The 15,612-nt window shown below is 40.9% G+C and overlaps 1 protein-coding gene across 7 annotated transcripts in view; it reads left to right on the top strand.

Annotated features, from left to right (window-relative positions):
* The first annotated feature begins 2,105 nt into the window (after positions 1-2,105).
* MLLT10 (MLLT10 histone lysine methyltransferase DOT1L cofactor) overlaps positions 2,106-15,612 on the top strand; it is a 131,994-nt gene continuing 118,487 nt past the window's right edge. For 4 of the 7 annotated variants that reach the window (XM_074834214.1, XM_074834206.1, XM_074834180.1 and 1 more), the window contains exons 1-3: positions 2,106-2,244; positions 2,855-3,023; positions 6,751-6,830. In XM_074834214.1, coding sequence (XP_074690315.1) covers positions 2,206-2,244; positions 2,855-3,023; positions 6,751-6,830 — 288 coding nt within the window. In that variant the 5' untranslated portion in view covers positions 2,106-2,205. Of the gene's footprint in view, positions 2,245-2,854; positions 3,024-6,750; positions 6,831-15,612 lie in introns of those variants that run through there. The other 3 variants (XM_074834199.1, XM_074834190.1, XM_074834223.1) reach the window with 2 other exon arrangements.

The raw sequence follows: 15,612 nt of genomic DNA, 5'->3' as shown, positions 1-15,612 counted from the left end.
GCCTTAAAATAGCCAACATTAAAAAAAAAAAAAAAAAAAAGACCCGTGAATTGTACTAGTTGCTTTTCAAAGAAGAAATTGCAGGAAGACCCTCTCAATGAATTAAAAAAAAATAATGCTGTGAGAAAAAATTAAAATTGTTTGTTATGAGTTTTACTAAATGTATAAATTCATTCAACAAATTAAAATATATCTAATATATTTTCATTTTAAAAGGATATTTATTTTCATTTACCTGTCAGGGAAATAAAGGACAGATTTGCTGCTGTACCGTGATATTTTTTTTTTTTTCTGGTCAGGGTTAACAGAATCATTGAGAATGCTTTTTAAATTAGATGTCATTTTCTTGACAAGAATGAAGAAGGGCTGGGACACTGTATCTATCAGCTTCAAATAATTTGCGTTTTTTTAAAACACCGGGATATATTAATTGCTTTATTTCCTTACAGAGTAATTACTTGCACCTGCAATTTTCAGGGTATTTTTACAAGCTTTAAAAGTAATAAAACCAGTGGTGTAAGTATGTTTTATAAAATAAATAGTTTTATGTTCAAATTTGTATTCAGTGTTGAGATAGGACATTTGGGTGTGGGGTGGGGTATTTTTGAGAACAATCTCTGACTGATTTTACACAAACTCAAACATACTACATTTCAGTGCTCCCACCTCCATTTTTCACACGTGCCTTAAACATTTCTAAACTCTCAAGTATATTGGAACATACGTTTACAGAGAGCTGTTTAGAATGCGTCTCAAATGGCTGTGTTAATCGTGTGTTTGGCTGGGTCCTCCATCTAGGAAGCTACCTTCATCATTCTCTTTTTGCCTGCCCTCCGTTCTTCCTCTAGATAATTTCACTTCAAACTTTCAAGGAGAGAAATGAGCTTGACCTGAGATATCCTGCATACAAACTGCAGACTCAGATGTCTCTAGGGGGTAAGAGAGTTGTGCACATCCCACCTCTTCCTTCCACGTAGCAGTTCGTCATACTCCCATACACAAGTGCAGATGTTTTATTAGTTAACAATGTATAAAATATAACCTGCATATAGGTCTAGGTAGCGCCATGTCCAGGAACATACATAATGCAGTAGTGATTCGTACAGATACCGTATCAACTAAGCTGGCCTTGCAAAATCATAATGAAAAATATAGTCCGAGCACAAGTTCTGCTTCTGTGCCTTTTAGCATGATAATGAAGATAAATCAATTGTATCTTCCTTGCCCAATAATAAATAAATAAATAAATAAATGCTGGCCCTGGGGCAAGCGAGTGAGCAGAATTTTGCAAGGCTGCATTTAATTTCTCTCTGCTCCTAACAATCACCACAATTAGTTCCTTCTGCTACAGGCATACCTGCTTACAATAGAGAATTGAATAGCCTGAGATTTTCCTCTCTGCTGACCACCTCAGCTCTCTCCACCCAGGTTTTCTTCCCCCCTCCCCGAATTGAGACAACAGAATTGTTTTACTAAAAAAAAAAACCCAAACGCACAACTTCTAGAAAGCCATATCCACCTCTAAGTAAAAGTAGAAGACAGCTGTGTTGAGGAACACGTTTGGTTTTGTGTGTCACGGCCTCCCTGCTTTCTCTATTTGTTGTATCTTCTATTCAGCATTGCTTTTGCTGCTGTGGCAGCAGTAGCCACGCAGCGCTGCAGCCACACGATGAGTTTTGGGTGAAGAAGAAAGAGCGGGATTAATAATGCATTAGTTTTGCAGCCCCATCGAAGGGAAAATAAACAAAATAGTAAAAGTTGCGGTGAGGGCAGGGAAGTGGCGTAATAGCAAGCATGCATTAGTCCTGCAGGCACACCGAGGGGATATAAACAGGATAATAAAAGTTGGGAGTGGGAATGCATTAGTCCTGCAGTCACATCAGGGGGAAAATAAACAAGATAGTAAAAATGATTTCTGCGGGGAGGGAGGAGGGCGGGAATGGGGCGAGTCCTCCAGCCTTCCTGAAGGGGGCATGAGCAGAGTGACATCGCGGGTGGGAGCGGGGCGCATGTCTGCCACCTCCCCCGCCCCCCCACACACACCGCGGGGAGGGGGGCAGCAATAAGCCCGTCTAACGCTCGCCCGGCCGGGAAAGGGAGGCGGTTTCGCAGGGGCTGCCCCGCGGCGCGCCGAGCAGCCCGGCCGGCGGCCCCGGCACGGAGCGCGTCAGGGTTCGGCCGGCGGGGGGGGGTGGGGGCGGCGAGATGGCTCGTCCGGGGGACGGAGAGTGGCAGCACACCGAGGTGGGTGCCCGAGCGGGGCCGGCAGGCCGGGGGCGGCGGGTGCGCTGGCCGGGCCGGGCCGGGCCATCAGGTTGCCCGGGGGAGCCGGCGCTTCCGGGCCGCGCGGAGGGAGGCGAGGCGAGGCGAGGGGCGGGCGGGCGGTCCTGGCGGGGCGCCGCGCGCTCGCGCACGCTCTCTTGGCGCGGCGGTTGGAGCCGTTGGGGGGGGGGGGGGCGCGCGCTCAGCCGCGGCTCACGTTCCACGGGCGGCTCGTGAACCATCGCGAGGAGGCCCAGGCCGAGGCCTTCCCGGCGGGGGCGCGCAGTGCGCCTGCGCGGCGGCCCCGCTCTCTCGCCTGTCTGCCTGCTGTGTGGTGTCCTCCTCAGTGTACCGCCGCCGGGCTGCCCCTGCCTGCTTGCGTGACTGATACAGCCTGGCCGGTTGGTCGGGCGGGGGCGAGAAGAGGCTCTCAGCCAGCGGTCATGGGCCCTAAATCATTGCCGTGGCGGCGGTGGCGGCGGCGGCGGCTGAGTGACTGAGGGGAGACACCGCCGGGGGAGGGGGCAGGCAGGGGGTACAGCGTGTGTGTGCGTGCGTGTGTGGTGTTGACGACGGTGTTTTTAACCCTTAGATGGTCTCTAGCGAGCCGTTGCTGCTGCCTGTGTCACTGGAGGGCGAGTTCTCCAATAGCATGAAGGAGATGATCGGCGGCTGCTGCGTGTGCTCCGACGAGAGGGGCTGGGCCGAGAACCCGCTTGTCTACTGCGACGGGCACGGCTGCAATGTCGCAGTGCATCAAGGTGAGTAGGCAGGCGAGTGCCAGCTCACCCGCTCTGGCCTCAAGCCTCGCTGCTTCCTTCGTGATGTTGCCTGTCCTCTCCCCTTGGGCCTGCTCCCCCCCCCCCCCCCCCCCGCCGTTTTTCTCCCCTTCTTCTCTCCCTGCCCCCTCGCAAGCTCCTTCTTGTCACCCATGAAGCCTGTTTCCCTGTTTCTGGGGCCACGTGCTTTCTGGTCTGACCTGTCCTGTCATCTTCTATCCTTCCAGTTTGTCTTTTACCTCAAGTGAGACTTCCTATATTATGACTTCCTATATTATGGCTACGAGAAAGGAAGAACCCCCCTGCCAGGTTTTTTTCCCTTCCTCTTCCCCTTTGTATCTTTTCTATGTCTGTGCATCCCAGTCTGCCTTTGCACCCTGTTAACAACCTCGGCTACAGCAGTCCTAAGACTACCTAAAACTCCTTTCCTTCTTTGTGGAACTTCTTACTAATCTCTGTTCTGGCAATTGTTGCTGATTTTCTTTCTTCTTATACTCGATTCCTGTTGTCCCTGCCTTTCCCAAGTTAGAAAAATTTATTTGAGGGGCGATCGGTAGATGAGAAGGGTTGAGGATTGGAAGAGAGCAGTGTGTAGGAAAGACTTGACTCTCGTGTGATTTCTTCCTCTGCCTGCCTTTCCTTGAATGTCATTTGGCTGATGTTTCCTGGTAGATGAAGAGACTTCCTGTTGTGGTTCTGCAGGGGGAGGGTGTTAGTCGGAATGGCTGATACTGGATTTGTTTGGATTAGTGGAGGCTGGTTGGTTGGTTTCCAGCTCAGCTCGGGAGCTGGCATGTTCCCTCTATGTGTGATTGTTTTGTTTCTGTCAGTGGGTTGACCCTTCTTGTGAGAGCAGAGGAAGAGACTGGATTCTGCTGCTTACATAGTAAGAAAGGAAGTTATGATCACTTTTGCTTTATGCTAGCAGAAACAAGGAATAAGATGATAGTTTCTCAGTATCAACTCCCAAGCGGTCATATGAACTCTGTGGCTGACTCAGACTCCTTCTAGATGGTGAAGAAATTGGAGGAGTCAGAAAATCCTCAATGCAGTAGTTAGTCTGAATGCCTAGCCCATGTGAAAATACTACTAATGTGTCTCATGCTTGGTCTTCAGTTGTGTTGAAGATGATATGGTAACTTTGTTTCAGATATACGCTCTTTTGTAAACTGACAAGAAATAATGAGAAGTAGTAATAATTTAAGATCTGCAAAAGAATTCAGTTATTCTTGTTAATGTTGAATTGAAGGCTGAGGTGAGCTGACAGGATCTGTGAAATTAGTCTGGTTTTGAATCGGTTTTCTGTTGCCTTAAGAACTGAGTAATGTTAACGGCTAAGTTAACTCTGCTGCTTTTGTGGAATCTTAGGATCGTGAAAAAGAACACTAAAACATTCATACTTTCAGAAGTCATACCTGACCAGCTATTATTTTTGTATTATCTTGGGCATCTTCCTTTGCATCTAGAGTCTTGCTAATATTTTCAGTGAAATAATTTGATGATAGCAGTAGTTGGAGCTGAAATAGTGGGAATGACAAAAGTCTGTTTTAGGAATTCCTGATATAGAGACACGCTTCAGTAAATTGGGTACAAGAATATTGAACTTTTTTTTTATGGTCAGGTCCAAATTTGGATTTCAGTCTGGCAGGAAGTGTGCAAAAGTACTGTTTTTTCTAAATCCAGGTGCTGTTGTGGAGGTTTTAAGAAAAGAAAAACTGTATGTTTTGATTTACTGTATCATTGATGTTTTACAATTTGGATTTGATGCATCATGTGAATGAAGGTGGTAGAGGAAGTATGTCCACTCTTTTTGTAATCTTTCTGTAGTAAAAGTGGTAGTCCTCATGGTTAAAGCTGGTAGTCCTTATTTGAAGTTCAGACAGCAGTATTACCCATGAGACTTTATTAACTGCATTTTTTGTTATACTTTAGTTCAGACGAAACTTCTTTTCAAGTGTTAAGTCACTGGCAAGTTGCGGAGGACAGAGTCTCTTCATGTGTTTAAAGAAGCTTTGCATAGCAGTGGAAGTATAAACCAAAGGAAGTCCTGGAACTCAATAAATAGTATCACAGTTTATCAGAGCACAAACCTGTGGTGGACTCTCTTAGGCTCTAGGTGTACTCTGCTACGTTTGCAGATAGAGAAGTACTTCCCTTCAATTTTGGTCTTTGCCCAACTTGTGTTGCCTTTGGATTTAATTGCCAGCTCTGTCTCCGAGTTGCATTCTCTAATTAGTTTCTTACTCTGCACTGTCTCTTGCTAATCTAAATGTGTGATTGCACATGTAAAGTTTTCCTCTTAATTTCTGAAGAGGAATTCGAAGTCCCCCTCATCTGTGGTTAATATAAATGCAACAAAAACAAGATGTTTTTTCTCATGTTCAGGAACTTTATTGTTCAGTAGAGAGGGCTTATCAAGGTAGTTTGGTCTGTTAGTATGTGGATGATGTATTTGAAAATCTGACAACTGATCTTAATATGACTACATGTATGTATATAACAGGAAATGATTTAATTGACTTTCCTTTGTAGAAGGAAAGGTGTATTAGCCAGATGTTTTTTATACTACTGTTGCATTACTGTTTGTTGTTGTGTTGTTTTTTTTTTTTTTTTTCTTCAGGCTAGCACAAAACCAATACTGGTTTTTTATATATACTAGAAGATACTATTTTAATCTCAGCTTTCTTCTTAACTATTAATTTATCATATATATATATTTCTAGTTACACACTTAAACCAGATTTTCTTATTTAAGTATTATATAATTGTTGAAAATTGAGATATTAAAAATATGATGTCAGATTCAGGATTATCTTTTTGAGGAAAATGTTTGGATTTTTGATTGTTTGTTATTAGTTGTTAAATCCATACAGATATTAGAATATGCTCACAGCACTTGTGTTCTTGTATTTTCATTCCCTCGGCAGTTCTTAAAGTTTCCTGTTCTGTGCATTTCAAACATGAACAGTTTTGCTAAATTACTAAACTCTTTTTCTGTGGAATTTCTTATCAAACTCTTTTTTTTTTTTTTTTTTTTAATCTACTATAAAAATAGAGATGACAGTCTTGCAGAGAAGTCTGCATGTCTCAAATCTCTTTCCTAAGAATTTATGTTGTAGCCTGGCTGTACTTGCAAATAATCCTAGCCCTGATGCTCAGTTTAGTTTGTATTTATAGCTCCTTATGAATTTTCAGGGGAAAAAAAAAGGAAACTTTCTATCTTTGTTCAGTTTATTAGGGATTTCCTACTTAAGACCAGTTATTTGCTTATAAAGAGTAAGAGAACTTGATAGTAACTAAGTGTATGAATGTGTTATGACAAACTCAGATTTGTTAGTTGCTTTTAGTTTTCTCTTAAAGACTACTATAAATGATGGATGTTTGTTATTGTGAAGTGTTTTATCTGTTTTGCTGGTAAATAAATAGCAAAACAGAACATATGAAACATTGCTGCTTTTGAATGGCTATATTACCTTTCAAGCTAATCAGTATTTTATTTAACAAATTTAACAAACTTGTAATACATTTTTAAGTGGAAGCTTATACTTCATTTCTATTACCGTTATGATATGATTTCACTTGCAGTGTATAGATCTCAGTTTGACTTATTAAAATGATGCGATAGTAAGCTTTTTTTTATAACATTCATATTAGTAGTACTGTAGTGCTGTTTATTGTTTGCTGAAATATTTTGTCTTGTTCAAAACAGCTTGCTATGGAATTGTTCAAGTACCCACTGGACCTTGGTTTTGCAGGAAGTGTGAATCTCAGGAAAGAGCAGCCAGAGTGGTATGTGCTTTGTTTATTAAGTAATGCTAGTTATAATGCTTGTCTGGATAATATTTACCCAAGTATCCCAGTAATAGAAAATAGCTTAGCTTTCTGTCATAATTCCATCTAGACGCTATTGGGAAAGACGTTTTCTCTTTTATTTTTAAAGTGGAAATATGTAACTATCTCTGAGTATTCTGACAATTTCTGTGGTGTGTGTTTGAATTTTTTGTAGTGGTTCTTTTTAATTTTTTTTTTCTCCAACTGTTTCAGTGGGTTATTTTCCTTGTACCTATGGTGTGGGTTTTGTGTAATTCTGTCAGTTTAACACTTATATAGTTAGGTACAGGGAGGAAATAAAATCTGTGTCCAATTTTCTTTTACAGCAACTTTAGATTGCCAGTTGAAAGCTTCAGTCTTGGAACACTTAACCAATAAGTAATGTTCTTAATTTTGGAATCTAATGCTTACTTGGAATGTGATACTTCTAGCTGAAGAAACATTTTCTTTCCCTGTCTTTTTATTTTTTTATGGTAAATATTGAGGATTCAGATAATTCTTCTGAACAACAAAAAACCCCACAGCTTTTTTTTTTTTTCCTTCCCTTGATTACATGAGGGTTTTTTTGGTCAGACTTGTATGCTCTTAGATCAAGCTGCGTGGTATCAGGCATTTTTAGAAAAAGAGAATCACATTTCTCACTGCTTGGCACTTTTTAGTTTGTCTTCCAGCAAAAGATAAAGTGAGAGTATTTAGAAAGACTAAGCTGTTCCTTTACCTCTGAAAAGATTTTTCATATAAAAATTGGAAGAGAAGGTGGTGCAGCATCTTAGGGCAGTGTGTAAACTATTCCTAACATTTATATCTAAAGACAGATGAAGAGCCTGAGACCAAGTTTTGAGTTACTGGCAGAGTGTTTGCTATACCTAATTAACTTTCTAATATAAAGTTCTATAGAAATGGTAGGATGGCTTAATGTTCTGTGAATTTTTGGCACAGAAGTGAAGAATCTTGTTCCTCTACTTTTTCCCAACTTGCCACTGATGTTTTCATAATGCCCTAGTAACCTAGACTTTGTTACTCCTTCCAGAGCAGACCTGTTGTTGGGAGCAAGAACGGATTGATTTCTATGTGCTCTCTGAATGTTTGTCAACAGAAAATCAAAACCACCACCCTTTCTAAAGAAAGGCTGTTTTTTCTTTTCCTGGGAAGACCATCAGCGATGTAAAGTTTTAAGAGTAGCATTTCTTCATGTTGCTGAGTTTGATATATACAGGTTGACAGCAAAGTTAAAAATACAGAGGGGGGAAAAGAGAGATGGTGACTAGAAGGAGGATTTTTCTGGTGCGTGATGGGGAATTCTCATCAGGATTTAGGATATATTTATTCCTGGGTTCTCCTGACACAAGGAATGAAGAACTGTACTGAGTTCTAAAACAAACAATGTCTCACTGCATTCTGGTAAGTTCTTGAGTTTATCAAACAGAATAGCTTTGGTAGGCTTTATACTGCTTTTCTTTGCTGTTTGAAGTTAAGAAGGAATAGCGATGAACTTATCTGAATTCTCTGTCTGATGTATTCTGTTCTTGTTTCTACCTGATAGGGTCTGTTTATGGCACAGTTCAAGTTCATTACCGATCTTGTTTTGAAAAGAACCCAAACTTTCCTATTTGTAATGTAGCAGAGGTTTAAGTGGTTCTCAAGTGAAACTAATTGCATGTGAGGTAGAACACATTGATAACAGTTGAAATTTTAAGAACTACTTGTATGTTAGTGAGTTGAGAAACATGGTGGCTGTCTCCAAGGTGTCTTGGAGGAGCCCTTAACATTCAGAAACAAAACTGAAGCTCTGGCTTCAGTATGAAAACTGGAACTTTATTGTAACCAGTTTATCAGATGCAGAAGTTTTAACACACTTACTTGCAAAAGCAAACCTCCTTTTTCCTGTAGGAGACTGAAGCTCTGTTTTTCTGTTGGCCCTTTTGTCTAGAAACAAAACCAGAATTAAATTAACCATATTACAATGAACATGCTTCTACTTGCTTATTTTTAATCTTTAAAAAGACCTGAGTCTTGCACTCAAGACATTTTTTTCCCTGCTGATGCTGTCTGCGTTATGTATTTTTTGGGGTGGTGTGTGTTGTTGTTTTTTTTTTTTTTTAAGCTGCAGTTGCTGGGCAAATAAATCCATTCTGATAAGAGACTAGGATTAATTGTTTACACTAAAGTTAACCTTGTTTTAACAACTCAGAGAAACAATCTAACTCAGGAACATGTAACTCAAGTAGGTGGGTCACCAGAGAACTTAACAGCAGGTTAGAGCAGTTGGCTTCCCATATACTTTCAGCTGTTATACACTGATGTCTACTGTATTCCATGTCTGTTGTGTGCTGCCTCTAAGATGGTGTGTAGCGTTTGTCAGTGAAAGCACTGCCTGATTTTTTTTCAGCCACACAAGCTTTCTGGCTGGTTGACTTCTGTGTTTTTGATAGTGAGGTGGTTGCCAGTGTCTTGGGTTTTGAATGGTCAACTACTAGTTAAAAAGCAGAGTTGCATGCCTGACAAGTCATACTGAGTCTTGGCTCTAGCAGGGTCATATTTTTGTGTGTGTCAGAGAAACTGCGATTTTTGTAAACCTGAACTGTTTGGATAATGGACATACTGAGGTGTCTGGTAATTATGTGGCAACTGCTCCCAGCTTTGCCTGTGTCAGCACCAGCTGTTATTACCCTGCATAGTGGGCCCTTTTGATGTCTTCAGATGTACCTGAACTTCTGAATCAAAAAGCAGGGCACATACACATTGATGTAGGAAAAACTAATATTAGGGTTTGTGTGAGGATGTATACATATGGAGTGGTATGTAAGGGAGTTTAGGTCCTGGCTTGAGAAATTGGATGGTGCCTGTATGTTGTCCAGGGGCTGATATTACTGGTATTCAAAGAGAGATTAGGGAACCTAAGTTCAGGAATTGTTCAAAAAGGTGGTTTTTTTTTTTTCCCATCATCCTATTATGTGCCAAACATCTTTCTTGATGATGTTATTTTAAGAATGGTTTAATTATAGTATACAGTGGTGTATAAATAGATGATGTATTTATGGTTTACTACAAGCTACTACTATTCATGCTTATCATGGAGGAGCTGGAATAACCCATGTGATAGAGATACCAGGCAGCACAGAGGCATCCAGCATTTGCACAAACAGCTTGCTCGAGCTTATTAGCTATGTGTAGGTGCTGGTCCTTGTGTCTCCAACTTGATTCAGAGAGATCAGGAGATCTCAGTACTGAACTTAAGTATTATGAATTCGAGGAAGTTCTACTACCTCAAGCACAGCTCAGCTTGTACATGGAAGTCAGATCGTTTACAACTTTGCAAGTGAATTAATATGTTGTTGATGTGTTTCACTGGACTATGTGTATTATAAGCCTATCATTGCATCTGGAAGAATCGGTTTGGAGTTGGTCCAAATTACTCTGACATGGTAAAGGTGGGGTGTTTTCCACTTGGCATTTCTGTGTTAGTTTTTCTTGATGGGGTGGCTTATTCAGTTGAATGCAGTACTGACCCAGAACTGAGTTGGCACCTTTGTGTGACACTACAGCTGTGTAATAAGACACCTGGATTTTAGTCTTGGGGAATGTGTTGAGGGGACTGACCCTTTGCGAAGCTAGCCACATAAGATTTGAGATAGTATTCATCTGGATCTCAGCTGAATCTAGCATAACTGGAGTCTCTGCACTTGCACATGTGTTTCTTGGAACTCACTGTGGAGACAGACAGACTGTCATTTGCAGAGTCAGTTTAGATCATACAGTACTTAATACTCAAGGATTCAGAGCTGTAGAAATGCAACTATACTGTTTACCTCCAAAGCCAGTTCAGGTACGTTGTGTTCTCTTCATGGTAGGTTCATGCCAGTAATCCTGACAGATTTGAGCTGTTCCTGCATCTGCTGCACAGATGATCCATGGTCTGAATGCTTGAGTTTTTTATTTTTTAAAAAAATCTTTAATATAACAACAGTTGTAGTTCTCCAAGTTCCCTTTTTTTTAAAAAAATCTTTCATCACATGCATCTACAAGTTTGTTATTGTAGAGTTGCTCATAAGAGTTGTTGATGTAGCCATAGTTTAGCACCCCACTCCCAGCATTTATGTAATATAAAATAACCATAGGTGTAGTATTATTTGCCTTTTGCCCAAACAGAAGGAGGCAAAGGAGGAAATGGGAATGTAGGCTTTTGATATGCAGATAGGTTTGTGATCAGAGCTCTCACAGCTCTGGCTCAACAGGCTGCCTCCAGGGGAATGGGATCTCTGTGCCTGTGCTTAGAAACAGTTTTGCTGTGGTTATTACTCTTGTATCTGTAAACTAGAATGCACATTGATAAATGCGCTCACAATAGAGGTGAACTAAACTTAATTTTAGAAGAAAACTTACTGTTCTCTTTTTTTCTTCCCCTTGAAATACTGGCCACCAAATCATTCAGGACTAATATACTATGTGTTCTCTTTGAAGATATCTCTCAAAATAATTCTTAAAGAAATTTTGAGATTAATATTTTTTAATCTGTATCCATAATTTTCCTTAAAGGGCATTTTATATAAGAGTATTACTACAACTACTTTTAAGCATACTATAACAAGTAGTAGAATTGCGTTAGTTTTGAGCATACAACAGAAGGCTTTTGTTACTGTGTGGCTTTTACACAGCAGTAAAATAGTAAACTTCTAAATGAGAGAAGAAAAAGTGACTGTAAAATACAACTTGCTGGTAGATTTTTTTATAAATATGTGAAACTGCTAGTTATTAACAATATCTTCCTGCTTCCCTCTTTCCCCCTCCTTCCCTCCCCAAATAACCCAAAACAACAACACAGTCTTTTATGAATGGCTGTGCAGTGTGGAAGGCAGTGAATGTTTGTTTGTAGCTGGATAATTGGAATAAAAAGTCTGCCTAAAGATACTTAGACACAGCATGTTGTATTGGGTTTACATGGCAAGATTTTGGTAGTGGGGGGACTACAGGGGTGAGAAGCTGCTAGAAGCTTCTTGCCCCATGTCTGATAAGAGCCAATGCTAGCCGGCTCTGAGATGGACCCACTGCTGTCCAAGGCCGAGCCCATCAGTGATGGTGGTAGCACCTCTGGGATAACCTATTTAAGAAGGGGGCAAAAAACAACTTGGGGGAGAGCAATTGTGAAGAGAGGAGTGAGAATATGTGAGAGAAGCAACTCTGCAGACACCAAGGTCAGTGAAGGAGGAGGGGGAGGAGGTGCTCCAGGCACTCGAGCAGAGATTCCCCTGCAGCCCGTGGTGCAGTCCATGGTGAGGCTGTGCCCCTGCAGCCCATGGAGGTCCACAGTGGAACAGATACCCACCTGCAGCCCATGGAGGACCCCACGCTGGAGCACATGGATGCCCAAAGGAGGCTGTGACCCTGTGGGAAGCCCGTGCTGGAGCAGGCTTTTGGCAGGACCTGTGGACCTGTGGGGGACCCATGCTGGAGCAGTCTGTTCCTGAAGGACTGCAGCCTGTGGAAGGGACCCACGCTGGAGCAGTTCCTGAAGGACTGCAGCCCGTGGGAAGGACTCAGATTGGAGAAGTTCGTGGAGGACTGTCTCCTGTGGGTGAGACCCCCCCATGCTGGAGCAGGGGAAGAGTGTGAGGAGTCCTGCCCTGAGGAGGATGGAGCAGCAGGAACAACATGTGATGAACTGACCACAACCCCCATTACCTGTCCCTCTGCACCATTGAGGGGGAAGAGATAGAGAAAATTGGGAGTAAAGTCTGGGAAGAAGGGAGGGGTGGGGGGAAGGTTTTTTTAAGATTTCAGGTTTATTTCTCATTACTCTACTCTGATCTGATTGGTAATAAATTAAACTAATTTCCCCAAGTTGACTCTGTTTTTTCCGTAATAGTAATTGGTGAGTGATCTCCCTGGTGAACTGGTAAGCTTTGCTTTTTTGCTTTTCTGCTAAGAAAGCTGCTTCAACTGGTGAACTGAACCTTACGCACTGTATTGTGTGCTGTGTATATCAAAGGGGGAGTATTAAGGCTATTTCTGATTGTGCTGCCTTCATGCTCTTTTTTGCGTGCTGCATTTTCCCCTGCTTGTATGCGTACTTGCTACTTGGTTTCTAAATACACAGCTGAGTTCATAAACTTACTTGAAGCACTTCATTACAGCAGCAAAGGTCTGCTAATTTTCTTTTTCAGTTTTGATTAGCTGCAGTCTACCTAAACGTACACCTTGTTTGTGCAGTAATTTATAATTACATTCTGCTGAATATGGATGCATAAAGTATTCAGGCTTTAAAACACAGTGTTCCATCACTCAAGTGCTCCTTGAACAAAAATTTTTTAACATAGATATCAATATAACAGGTTCTTTAGTAAATGCTCTAAAGGTTCTGTGGCAAAATTACTAACCAAAGTGTCACTAGAGCAAAACATTTTCCATAACTGAAATTGCTTCATTTCTGTGAAGAAATGTTTTGTGACTGTTCATTTCATTGCTAGACTGTGAAATCACTCGCAGAAGTCTCTGAAGTAAGCAAGGAGCTCCTCAACTGCAAGGAGCCTTACTTAAAATGGGTGCTAGCGTTTTATACCTAGGAATTTTTAGGGTACAGCTGTGGTATGTTACAGGATGACACTGAAGTGAACGATCGCATACTGTTTTATTCAGCTAGGTTTAATTGGGTCAGTAACATACTTTCAGCCTGATAACAAAAGCTTGGGTGTTTAGTTGGAAATCCAGCCAAACGTCATGGGTGTTTCTTATAGCCTTCTGATGCTTTCCATTAATCAATGTGTGAATCTTAAACTTTGTGTATGCTTATAATTTGGATTCCTGCAACATCTAGCAGGACTTACTAGTCTTAAATATATAGTGGGAGATTTATGGCTCTGGACTTCTGAAGTTGGAGTAGCTAGATCTTGATACATGCTGTGTGTCATCACTATGGTACATTGTACTCTATGTTACCTCTCTTCTAGTTACCTTACATGTATTGAGTAAAAGTATGACTAAATGTCACCTGTAGTACGTACTGACTGGATAGTCTTGGAAGAATGCTGATTTGCATGTTGAGTGCCTCTAATCTTCTTGTCATAGCCTGTAAATTTATTATCTCCAGTAGATGTTTTTGACAGAGCTAACTGAATCTGCATATATTTTTATCTGATGCCTTGATAAGGAGAACTAGGTCGAGTCTCTTTAATTTATCCAGGTATAAAACCTGAAATGCTTCAGGTAGTCAGTCTGTTTTTCTTCTACCTGTCAACTGTCTGCTTTCAAAAAAGTTCTCTCCTTCTCCTGGGACAGATGACTGAATAGAGATGGGGCAGAGATTTGGCAAATTTGTCAGCATCAAGAAATGATTATTTGAAGATGGAGATGACTTAATTTCTTAAGTTGTCAAGTTGCAGAACATAGCACTTTCAAAGAGAAGTACTGACAGTATGCGTTCGTTTGCTCTATTAGCAGTGTCAGCCAGTTGGGGATTCTTGAATGTGGCAGAAGATCTTTTGATTCCTGTTTGGTTCTTCGTTGTGGCTTATAAATACTGGCTTTGGGTGTGAATCGTAGGTTGAAAAAAATGGAACTTTAGTTTGCTTCTCTTCAGATACCTTGGTTGAAAAATTGCATAGTTAGCTACTTGATGGCTTCTGCTTCAAATACTTGCCTGGTTGCAAGCTATCATTTATAGAACCATTTATATAAAAATATTGAAGGTGGATATTTTGTGGGTTTGTAAGTAACATTTTAAAATACTGCAGGTTGAGACTATTGATAAGGTATATTGCTATCCAGCTGTAGTTTAGAAAGTGATAAATAAGAAATGTGGGTTTGGTTTTGTAGATAGTAGTCTGTTCATTGGCTGGGCCATGTATTCCTATAGAAGCTTTTGGAAAAGGAGTTATGCAGTTCATCCTTTTTGATGTACTGAACAAGTGAAAAGTGAAGTTTTGACTCTGGCAAGTATTATAAAACATCGGTCTAAAAAATCAGAAATCAAATCTATTGGGAATTTTAAAACTACCTAATTTGTTTTAAGCAAAAAACACCAAAGAAAAAGATTAGTAAAATGTCAGAGTAAAAGGATTTGATATGAGTAGGTAGCCCAAGTTTAGTGTGAGTGGAGGTTCAGTAATTTCAGCAGCATCTGGGAATGCTTGTGAATTTTATTGGACTTTCTAGAGGCTTCAAGGGCTGAGAGGATGATCTTCTCTGGTTAGTCTTTGTATGTTGGCAGTATTGGTTTTGCTTCATAGAAGATAGTTTGAAGGGTTGAATGGAAAATTGAGATGTCACTGGGTTCTGAGGGCTGGCGTAAGTTATTGCCAGCAGATGTAGACATGGTCAGTCTGGTACGCATCCTGTTGCTGTGTCTGTTTTTGTACTAACTGCCTGTGAATTCTCATCTATTGATAGAATTTATGCCAAGATCTAAATTTCCAGTATACTGGTTTGTACCACTCTGCAAATACCTGCAGGTTTTTCTTCTTCTGGTTGTCTAATTTTGCAAGAACTGTTTCTTTGTAGGCTCGAAGGTCTTTGTTCTTCTGTAGATACCCTTTGATATCTGAATTTGAGAAGCTGAATTTGAGTTAGGTTTTCTGTTAAGTATAATCTAGTTGTCTGTGGTGTAATTAGTACACTTCTATGTGTCTTTAGAATATGGTGTCTTTTTATAGAGGGAGCTATGTTTACATTGGTTGTTCAGTACCCTGTTTGCCTAAATTTAACACAAACGAATCACTAAAATGACCCCACATTTTTCCAGGTTTAT

This window comes from Strix aluco, chromosome 1, assembly GCF_031877795.1.
Source record: "Strix aluco isolate bStrAlu1 chromosome 1, bStrAlu1.hap1, whole genome shotgun sequence".
Lineage (NCBI taxonomy): Eukaryota > Metazoa > Chordata > Aves > Strigiformes > Strigidae > Strix > Strix aluco.
The sequence above is the reverse complement of the archived record's forward strand: the minus strand, read 5'-3'. Positions and strand labels throughout refer to the sequence as shown.